We start from the raw sequence: 11,117 nt of genomic DNA, 5'->3' as shown, positions 1-11,117 counted from the left end.
AGAAAAACCTTAAAGATTTAATCGAAACAATAAATATTGGGAAAGGAAAAAAAACTCAAACAAGCCGATAAAACATTTGAAAAACAACAATTAAACATTAAAAAGACAAAACATTTGGAAATCAAATCAGACATTAGAAAAGAATAAAAGGTGAGAAAAGAGCAAAACTAAACGTTTAAGAAGAATCAAACTAAAGACAAAACATTTGAAAAGACACCAGTTAGACTTTAGAAGATCAAATTAAACAGAAGAGACAATAAAACGATCGAAAAGAGCAAAACAGATAAAGTTCTTAAAGTGTTTTCTAGTCTGAAATGAAAACATCAAGTTGTTTCTTCAAACATTTCCTCTTTCTATGTTCTTGGTTTGATTGTGGACAGATTTACTAAGAACTCATTTCAGAAAACTGCTTTCCAGATAAAGTCTACTAGTAGTTGAAGGCATTTATCAAACTAATGTTACTTTGTGATCTCCACAAACTTTACTGTTCAGTGAAGAGAATCAAAGTTTGTTGAGGATTTCTAAAAAACCCACAGGTGAAGTTCTGAGAAGAACTCAGATGGATGGTCTAAATGTGAAATCAAGACTCATGGTCACAAGTTTTAAGGCTTCTGTTAACCAGAAAGTTCAAACTAACAGAGAAGTACTGAGAAACTTTTTAAATTTCAGTCCTCAGGCTGTCTGAAGGTTCAAACTAACAGAGAACTACTCAGGAACTTAGAGGATTTCAGTCCTTGGACTGTCTGAAGGTTCAATCTAACAGAGAACTACTGTGGGACTTAGAAAATTTCAGCCCTCAGACTGTCTGAAGGTTCAAACTAACAGAGAACTACTCAGGAACTTAGAGGATTTCAGTCCTTGGACTGTCTGAAGGTTCAATCTAACAGAGAACTACTGTGGGACTTTGAAAATTTCAGCCCTCAGACTGTGTGAAAGCTCAGGTCCTGAGGACTCGGGAGGTCTGGAGGCTTTGGAAAGCCTTGGAACTGAGGGTTCCACCCTCCAGCACAAAGGCTGAAGTCCAACCTCCTGAAAAAAATGGTCGAGTCGAGACTCGAGTTAAAAAAAAACTCGAAAACGGCAAAAAATAGATGATAAATGCGCAAAAAAAAGAAGAATTAGTATCTGAGCGAATAGCTCAGGGGATAAGAAGACGGACTACCAAGTGGAAGGTCGCAGGTTCAAGACCGGCCACCGGCAGTTTTCTTTCTTTGTCTTTGTCAGGATTTTGATAAAACTTAAGAAGGGTCTGGTCTTGAACCAGCGACCTGCAGCTCCACAGGCAAATCCTTAACTCACTGAGCTACAGATCAGATAAAAAGAAATAAATTCGTCGTCCCTTTGACATCGTAGTTGGTGAAGTGACCACATGGGTGGAGCCAAGGCGGAGTCTGGGTGGAGTCAGGGCGGAGAGTGGGCGGGTAGGTGGGTGGCGGCCTCCCCCCTCTACTCCCCCACCTCCCCACACCACCCTCCACACCTTCCCCCGCCCGACGAGTTCTTCGAGTCTCCACGAGTTCTTCGAGTCTCCATGGGTTTTCCCGAGTTTCTGGAGTTTCCACAAGGTCGGAGGCAGAACAAGTTGTCATGAAGAGATGTTGAAGTCGGCCAGGATGGACTGACTTTTTACAGCGACTAGAAGGACGACGACTAGAAGAGCAGGTCTTTAACCACCATCCATAAAATCCATGGAGTCGGCTCCAGAGAAATGAAAGAAGGTCAACTTTTATCAACCTCCATCCACATGTTCAACTTGATATCTTTACTTTGACATTTTTAGCACCACAAACCTTTAGTATCACACTTTATTATCATTTACTAGGACTTCAATGGAATCCACCAGCAGATTTAGTTTTTGTTGACAAACTTTATTCTTGTCATCGTGGGACTGCAGCATTTAAAACTGTTCCTTCTATTTGACCTCATGTTTATTAGTTTTAGTGGAGAAAGTTATTTTAGTTGTCGATTAGTCTCTTAAAAACCGAGTAATAAATTGGATTAGTCAAGAGGTTTAAATTTCTTACTTTGTCATATTTTAAATATGCCAAAAAATATAAAGTGTCTTGAGACAATTTGACCTGTATTTGGCGTTATATAAATAAAATTGAATTCAAATTGTATGTATCTTGTAATGTTGGAGTAATTGATTGTTTTCTCCAGTAATTCATTTCTTGTTTTGGTTTATAAAATGTCAAACCCAAATATATTCAGTTTACTGTCATAAAAACCAAAAAGATTTACATTCATGATGCAGGAATCAGGCAGTTTTTCACTCTCTGTCTTAGTTTAGTCAGAAAGATAGTTGATAATGTGTGAATTGTTGCAGCTTGTGAGTCGTAGAAGTTTTTAATCTTTGGGGCCGAGTGTCAGAAAACATTTAGAAACCAACATCAACAAAACACTCAACAAAGATTTGAACATCATTAAAGGGAAATCCAACTTTTGTATGACAATGTCTAATTAAAGGACATTTATTTTCAATGTAAATGTGTGATATTCATCCTCTGGAGCTTTCTCTTCACATCGTCTTCCACCTGAACTGGTTTGGTCATGAGCATGTGCAACAAACATTTGAAAAACTGCACTTTAACATCAATGAATGACACTGAAGTTTAATCTCTACATAAATGAGACTGAGTCTGGATGTGCTGCTCTGTCATTAACTCCTAAGTTTAGGGAAAGTTCAAACAAAAGAGTTCAGATAAGACTTGAGAATGAGCTTATTTTGAACAAACATCTCAGACTTTCTGAGCTTCAGCACCTCTAGCAAGATATTTTAACAAGCAACTCAAGAGATCCAGAAGCTGGAGAGAGTTAGCTTTAGCTGAGTCAAAGTACATGTGGGACGCTAGCCTAGCAAACATTTCAGACTTTTCTCTGTGAATTCTGAGAAATAATTTCCTATTTAATGACAGAGCTACACATCTTAACTCAGTCTCATTAAAACAGACTCTAATTCAGTGTCATCCATCCATATTAAAGTGCAGTTACCCAAAATGTTTGCTGCATGAGCTCCAACAAAACCTGTCCAGGTAGAAGGCCACTTTGACAAACAGGAAGTGGATGATTCCAAGCAGATTTATAGAAGGGGGAACCGGACTGTACTAAGTGTGGTCGAGTATAGAGGGGTGTTTTTGTGGATTTTTAAGGCTGATAATGATTATTAGTGAGACATTTGGAGTAGATATTCATTTGCAGTAAATGAAAGTATTTAAAATCTTGGAGTTAAACTTAGAAGAACACAAAGTCTAACAGAAAACTTTGTTGATACGTTTTTGTTTTGTTTACAGATGTTACGTTAAAGGAGTTTTATTCGTGACGTATAACCAATCAAATCACTCCAGAAGACAGAGCGACCACAGGTAGATAAAGGTTCAGAGCCAAAGTAGCGCCAATTTTTAATTTATTTATTACCGTAAATCAGTAAAAAATAAAATACTGATAATAAGTAAATCAGTCATCCAAAGTTGTTTAAATCAATCCAACTGGACTTTAAGAAGGTTCCTTGAAGACGTTTCACCTCTCATCCAAGAGGCTTCTTCAGTTCTGGTGGTGGTTGATGTTGCCTCAGTTTATAACCTCTGTGAGGTGTGGTCAGTGTTATTCACATTCCGACGACCATTGCCAAGGCCAGTCAGCCCACAATTACTACAATTCTACAATGTATGTCTCTTTGCTTTGACTTGTTATTTGTACAATATACGATGTATATAATGGTGTTTTTTCATACCAAAGGCTATACTATGATGTTTTCTAAGAGACATACGATGCTAATCTGTTTGTTCTGGCTCTGGGCCGCTGCACTCCTCCTCTTTTGTTTTCTAGATTGTACTCAGCTGCAGCCTTCGTCCACCAGGCCTCCGTTGACTCGTCCCACCTGCCGTCTCTGGAGCTGAAGCTGGATTGGAACAGACCAAAGTACAGTCCAATCACGATGCCAGCTGCCTCCCAAAAGGCTCCTTCATCTGGCAGGTGGCGGCACTTCTTCTGAGGGGAAGCTGAGCTGGCCTGGCAGAACTTTGGAGATGTGTTCCAGTGGTTGGTGGATGTGTGGGGAGATAGAGAGGGACCTTTGAATTGTTCAGAAAGGAAAACAGGGAACCCATTGGTAGTTTTAGTTTTGGGTGCTGCTGCGGTGTGTTTTTGGGTGTTAAGGGGTGAACAGGAAGAGTTTTTTTTCCTATTGATTATCTTTTACTTTGTTCCTGGTTGGAATGCCCATCAATGTCAACATGAAGTTAACTTTTAGTTCTACTGATTTATTTTTATTTTACTAACACCCATTTGTTTTTAACCCCCTCACGTTGTGTTGTTGTAAACTTACTCTTTCAAATAAATTCTCGTCTAACCCTCTGGAGACCAGCGTTTGGACTGTTTTTGTGTTGCTCCTCACCTACTGACAGCTGTGGACTAAAGGCCATACTCTGACGTTTTTAGAGCGACATGCTATACTATGACGTTTGTTGGGCGACATGCTATACTATAGGCTTTTTTAATTGACATATTACTGTGACGTTTTTTTGTTTTAGTTTGTTTTTTTAAGCAACATAAGAATTCGAACAGTTTTAAAAGTTACTATACTTTTACTTGTGCACTGAAATTATTATTCTATGGCATTTTTTAGATGACATTACACTCTGATGTTTTCTTGAATTACATACTATTTTGAAAATATACTGCACTATGACATTTTTTGAACCACATATCATACATGACAATTTTAGGCAACATCCTATCATTTTGCGCTTTTTGAACCACATAATAATCTGTTTTGTTTTTTTTTTCTTGCCAACATGCTGTACTATGAACTACAGGCCATACTATGTTATTCTTGAAAAGTATACTATACTTTGACATTTTCTGAACTACATCCTATACTTTGGCGTTATACACAGAGTGCTTTGGTTACATGTTGATTTATAATCTAGATTTTTTTTCTGTTTTGTTTTTTGACAGGATTACCACAGACCTGACCGTGAACACTGTCGACACCCACCTGAGGGAGACGCTGCCTAAGATCTCAAGGCTGCTTGGTCGTGGTCTTTCTGGCACGTACTCTTCCAAGATGAGCCGGGAAGTTTAACACTGATGGAATGACACCAGGTCTAAGCCGACAAACTTCCACTTCCTCCTCAACCCATAGTCTCTGGGAAACCTACATGGAGTAAGAAAAGTAGACAGAGAAGTAATTAAGTCTGTACACAACATATTAAAAAGAAATCATGCTAAAAAATTAAGTACAAAGAACCGAATTCACCAATATACTGGAGACCAGAGCTATTTAATTTGATAAGTATAACCTTGTTTAGTAACATTTCAATTATTTGAGAGCAGTCCTAAAGAACTGCCTGTAATCCCAATCATAAAATGGGTTTGGAGGAAGAACATCGATGGTAATCTGGATATACATGAGTTAAGCGTTATAACTACTATTGGTAGTATTGGTGGTAGTAATAGCAATGTGACTACTACTAGCAGTAGTGGTAGTACATTACTGCTGCTGATACTGGCACTGCTACTACAACTTGTAATACTATTACAATTGCTGATACTACTTCTACGACTCTAACAGCTGTTTATACTACTACTGCTGTTTGTACTTTTAGTATTACTACTACTGCTTGTACAACTATACTACAGCTACTATTAATCGTCTGGTATTTGGTTGTCAAGCTGCTAGCTCGCCTTAGCGTTTTGCTAGTGGCTAACTAGTTAGCTCTCATAGACTGGAAGCTCTCAACAAGATTTCATAATGAAAAAAGAGCCAAAAACTATTCTTACCTATGAAAAGTCATTCCAAGTTTCCTTGTCTCAATCATACGACGCAGTGTGTAACTGTATGCAGCACAGTGAGCCAGCATACTTGTTTCCGTTTTCACGCCGTCGACATCAACGGAATGCACTGAAACTTTTCCCCCACTAGCTTAGCCTCGCTGTAGCACGCAGCTCAAAGGGGCGTGTCCTATCTACTCATTCATATCTATGACAACAACGATGGCTGCACATAAGGACGCCTGACGTTTATTAGCTGCGTAAATACCATTATATACAGTCTATGGTAAATACGTATGTGAATCGCATCATTGGCTGCAGCAGCCAGTCACCGTCACTCACGGACTCACATTGAAAAATAGCACGGAATGAATTGCTACGTGTTTATTTTATTTACAATTTAGGTTGGATTTTTTTTTGTGCGCAGCGCAGATTTTCTGTGCGCAGAGACCGTGTCAGCAGTGCGCAATTGCGCACGCGCGCAGCTTAGAGGGAACAGTGGTCATGACTGTGTGAAAAGAAAAGCCAGAAGGTCGACACAGTCAGTAGGATTCAGCTTCTGGGGATCAGGAATGTCTGTAAATATGACATGGCAATCCATCCAGTCATTCAGTGGTTGCTGCAACATTTTATTCTGGACTAAAGTAATAGATTGACCAGCATTATCTGCCAGCAGCGAATACGCTCCCAGACTGTAATACATCATCTGTGAGCTGCCAAGGTAACTTCAGTTCAACATCGTTGTCTACATGAAAAATTAGTATTGCAACACATCTTTTTTCAAAAATTTTTCAGCGTTTGGAGGCTGGATCCCACAGAGTCTGTGTGAGTCAGTCAGAGATCTATCTGTAGATCAGTCTCAATCCACATGTGCGTCCATGATGTCTGTTGTCACCTGTCACAGATGTGAGAACTCATATTCCTATCATCTTCTCATCTGTTCTTTTGTAGTTGTTTTCATTGTGGACCAATGACACCACTTTATAAAAAGCAGATTTTTTACATACCAGCAGTCACATCAAAGATAAGCTGTAGACATACTTGGAAGCAATTTGAAGATGACATCACTGTCCAGACATAGCGATCTTTCTTTATCTCTACTAGCATTAAACACCTAAAGGAATATATAGTTTCAGATTCATTAGAAACAGAAGTATAAAAGTGTAACAGTATGAAATTCTTTATTGTTGTTGGCCTTGTTCCTGCAAAACCATCAGAGAATTGAACAACACATATATATGGTTACCCTATTATTTACTGAACTGTTTTGTTTACCTTGTGCTGCAAACCGAGTTGGATTAGTCTTTTTTTTTCTAAATTCACCATTATGAAAAAATACTTCAAACTTTAGAATTCTTCTGAGCCAACAGCCACAAGACTTATCGCTGTTAATGTATTTCACAGAAGTTGGCGTATGAATTATAAGCTGTCGTAATTTTCTTCTGTTAAATCATGTCCCTCGTAGCAAAGATAAAAATAATTGTCAAAGCCCAACCCGGGGCAGGGGCAATTTAAAAAAATGTATTTAAAATGTATATTGAAAGGTGTATTTGAATTAACCTCAGCTGATAAAAGTAGACAAGCACACAAAATCCACAGAGAACAGGAAGTCTGCTGCTAAAATTTAAGTTTGGGAGTTTGTAAGGGTCACAGACATACAGGAGGCACATCAAGGTAAATAAAGCCTTACTATTAAGATTGTGTTAATTGTGTTGTGCTGGGAAGTGACTGCTAATACAAATAAATATACTGCAGGAACATGTTCTGGTAAAATGTGGTCTGGGTTCTTGTGTCCCTGCAGCCTCAGCTCGGTGCAGCAGCTTGTTTAGACGGACAGAGGAAGCAGTCAGCTGAAATATATTGGTGTCAGCTCTGTTCTTTATCTTCTGTAGTAACTGGTGGCTACACCTCAACTCTTTCTGATCTGCTGCTATCCATCCGTCAGCAGAGAAAAGTTAATGAAATGAATGCAGAGGACACATCCACCGACCTGGTTTGGCCTCAGACAAATGGAGATACTCTGAAGGCATCAATACACCGAGTCTCCTTGACTGCAGAGGAGCTGTAGGGAATCAGACGAATGATTCCGCAAATTCTGGACCAAAAAGAATAAAACAAGAACACAAAATGAACAAATAAACAGCCAACAGGGACAGTGATTCTAACGCCGCCATTTATTAGTTGTACAATTATGAAAAATAATCATAAAAAAGACTGGAAGCCCAAGATTATTTACAATCTTTTTTTCTGAATTGAGGTCCCTCTTCTGAGTCATTTTCTCAGCCTTTTTTTTTTTTTTAAATCACAGGGTATTTATTCACGATATGTTTAACTTTATAAGACATAGTCCTTTTCTCTCTTTTGACAAACGTCAAAAATTACATACGTACATACATACATATACATATATATATATATATATAGATATCTATAAAAGCAAAAATCATTCAAGTATCAAAATACAGACCGCTAGGATTCATGTACAATATCATTCTCATCATTGTGGTCATCAGATTAGTCTCCGAAGATCTCTCCTGATCCTCAGCAATGTGCAAAAGCAGGACAGGACCAAGCTGATGGCTGAAGGTGCCGACACCAGCGAGCTGAAGACAGTGTACCATGGAGTTATCGTACTGGCCGGACGACGTACCACATATACAACAGTTAAATCAAAATGACCTGACTACGTACCCATATACACAATGGTGGACCAAACAGTACCATTAACAGTCGACATATTGGGAGTTAGCTAGAGAAACATGCTGTGCCCTATTGTTCTGTTCTGCACCTAGAAATCTAAAGTCGTACCAGCCTGCATGGCAGGTTTTGATGAATAATCTTGTCAAGATTAGCTGAACAAAGGAGCAGGGAAGGAGAGAGAGAACTGAAGCGAACCACACCTGATCCAGTTTCAGCATTAGGACACATCATTGTCCTATAAAACAATTAAAACCGACAAAAATAAAGGACACAACTTTCAAATCAAATAAAAGCCATCCCGTGTTATATTACTATAAAACAGTCTTTGTAGTGTCAGTTCCTCCCATGCAAGATTACATTGTTTATCACAGTTACACATGTACATAAGCTGATGGTCGTAAACAGAAGCTACAATGTCTGAACAATCCAGGAAGGAGTGTCTGTCTACCTACAGTGTGAGGTCTCAGGTCTGGTATCATAATAAAAAAAAGGTTTATGCTCCTTATCTCTGCTACTTCCCCTTTTACCAAAAGCTCTGCATGGAAACCTGCAGGTACATTTCCTGAAAGAGTAACACAAACTCATTGTGAGGGAGGCAATGATTCATTTATCAGGAAACGCAAAGAGAAAATACGTCTGACTCCCTCGCTGCACGGAGCAACCATCACTGTCTGACGGACAGGATGCTAAACGTGTGGAGTGATGGAGTCGGACGACCTGATGGAGCCTGCGGTGTTGAAAGCTTTGTGTCTCCAGGCCCATGTGTTACTGTGGTGAGCACGATTCCCACCGGTGACGTGATCTGCTGCACGGAAACTGGGTCACCTTTCCAACAAAACCTCCTACCCACCATGCAACAGGGCTCATTCCTGTCCTTTCTTACTGACTGGGAGTGTCCACAGTGTTCAGCTATAGGGAAGGGACACAGACACACACACACACACAAAGCAGTGAAGTTAAAATAAAGCAAAAACAACAGCAAACCGATGGACACAAACAGCATGATAGTGATGAATTACCCCCCTTTTTATAATGATTAACTGTTTTCACCAGCAGATGTAAAATATTAACCCAGTTGCATTGGCAAAAAAGAAGAAAGGCAATGCAGACAGGATGAACACAGAAGGCATTTGTTGTGAAAAGAAGAGAAAAAAAAGACAAGACAAAGGAGAATGCACTTGTTCTTACACACTTGGGGATTTGGTAAAAGTGCTTAGTTATAGTTTGTTGACTCCAGAAGAAGCACCAGGTTGAAATCCTGGTGCTTTGATCGACAGACTGCCTGTTTTCTGGAGCAACAAGGACCACTAACATGCAGGTCCATATCATACCTCTGTGCCCTACTCTGTCCACCTTGAGAAAATCCCCAAAATGCTTACTTCATTAGCTCTGAAAGGACCTTATCACAGTTCTATGATCTTAGCCTCCTTTGGCTTCAAGCAGACAGCTGACAGTGGAAAAACTTCTCCCTTAGTTAATCCTGTGTGCAGCCTCTATGACACCTGCATCCCACTGAACTGGAACAGTGAAGTCCAACTATGCATAGAATTACAGGATCAGTTTCACAGTTTCCTCAGGAAACATGTCCATCCACGTACAGGATGTGTGCAGTGGGTCACTCTTGGCTGTGGTAAATCAGATTTTTCTCAGCACTCGGAGGAGTCGGGAGTTGAAAGATCAGAGTGAAAAGCCTCAAAGCGGCCGTCGCCTAATAGAGCTGGAAAAGCACCAAGAAAAGAAAGAGCTTATCACCAACAGCAAACAGAGGGATGTTGCTGGTCGAAAGGAGGAAGCATTGTACACAGAGTTGAGGAAGCGAATCGAGGTAAACAGAGGAGAGGAACAGTGGAGGTGTGTGTCAGGCTCGTGGGGTGAGTGACAACCAGCCAGGAAGAGGGTCGACAAAGTGGAAGGGTTGCAATAATAATCAATTAAAAGCATAGAAGTGGTGGTAATTTAACATAACGAAGGAGCAACAGAAGTTGGTTAATTGTCACAGGTTCTGGTGCTGTCAGAGGAGGACACGAGCGATGGCTGGGGGAAGCCGGGGGAGGGCAGAGGTCCGGTGCAGAGAGAGGGAGAGAAAGAGGCAGAGTCACAGTGAAAGGCACACAAAAGGAGGGGAAGGAGGAAAGGTGAGACCAGGCCCAGGAGGAAGAGGGGTCCACTCAGAATATGGTGGTCTCGTACTTAGTGCTGATAGTGCGCTTGGATTCCTTTGGGTCCACGAGCCACGTGGCACTGCCCTGGGACTGAGAATCCCCTTCATGGTCCACAATGTCACCCTGTAAACACAGACAGGCAACATTAAAATCATCAGTTCCCCTACTAAAAGGCTGCACTGGTTTCTGTTGATAGTTACCTAAAATTTACCAATAAAGTGGTGTGATGCTGGTGTTTACGCAGATGAAGCGAAAGATTTAACATCACAACAACTGCTAAACAGTATAATTAATTTCAAATGTAACGATTATCAGAACTTCAACTGTAATTGAAGTGCTTTCGGGTATTTTACACTTCTTAAAAAAATGATTGGTTTTCTTGCGCTGCAGCACACTCCACTACAGTTGTAGCTTCTCATATGCTTCAACAGACAGATGCAGAGACAACACTTTACTTTAACTACTCTATTTAGCATTTGTAAG

The 11,117-nt window shown here is 40.0% G+C and overlaps 1 protein-coding gene and 1 long non-coding RNA gene across 13 annotated transcripts in view; both read right to left on the bottom strand.

Annotated features, from left to right (window-relative positions):
• Positions 1 to 1,497: 1,497 nt before the first annotated feature.
• LOC129349480 (uncharacterized) lies at positions 1,498 to 7,737 on the bottom strand. The gene is made up of 3 exons (XR_008602496.1): positions 5,782 to 7,737; positions 4,997 to 5,155; positions 1,498 to 4,070 (listed from the first exon to the last, which is right to left on the bottom strand). It is a non-coding gene; the product is annotated as an uncharacterized LOC129349480 (long non-coding RNA).
• Positions 7,738 to 7,923: 186 nt separating this feature from the next.
• The window catches only part of LOC111572089 (ankyrin repeat and SAM domain-containing protein 1A), a 66,950-nt gene continuing 63,756 nt past the window's right edge, over positions 7,924 to 11,117 (bottom strand). For 9 of the 12 annotated variants that reach the window (XM_055012717.1, XM_055012711.1, XM_055012712.1 and 6 more), the window contains 2 exons: positions 10,663 to 10,757; positions 7,924 to 10,189 (listed from right to left, as the gene is read on the bottom strand). In XM_055012717.1, the coding sequence (XP_054868692.1) occupies positions 10,165 to 10,189; positions 10,663 to 10,757 (120 nt within the window). In that variant the 3' untranslated portion in view covers positions 7,924 to 10,164. Of the gene's footprint in view, positions 10,758 to 11,117 lie in introns of all 12 variants that reach the window. The other 3 variants (XM_055012713.1, XM_055012719.1, XM_055012723.1) reach the window with 2 other exon arrangements.

The sequence above is a fragment of the Amphiprion ocellaris genome, chromosome 8 (assembly GCF_022539595.1).
Source record: "Amphiprion ocellaris isolate individual 3 ecotype Okinawa chromosome 8, ASM2253959v1, whole genome shotgun sequence".
NCBI classification, from domain to species: Eukaryota; Metazoa; Chordata; class Actinopteri; family Pomacentridae; genus Amphiprion; species Amphiprion ocellaris.
This window is presented reverse-complemented; position numbering and strand designations above follow the sequence as displayed.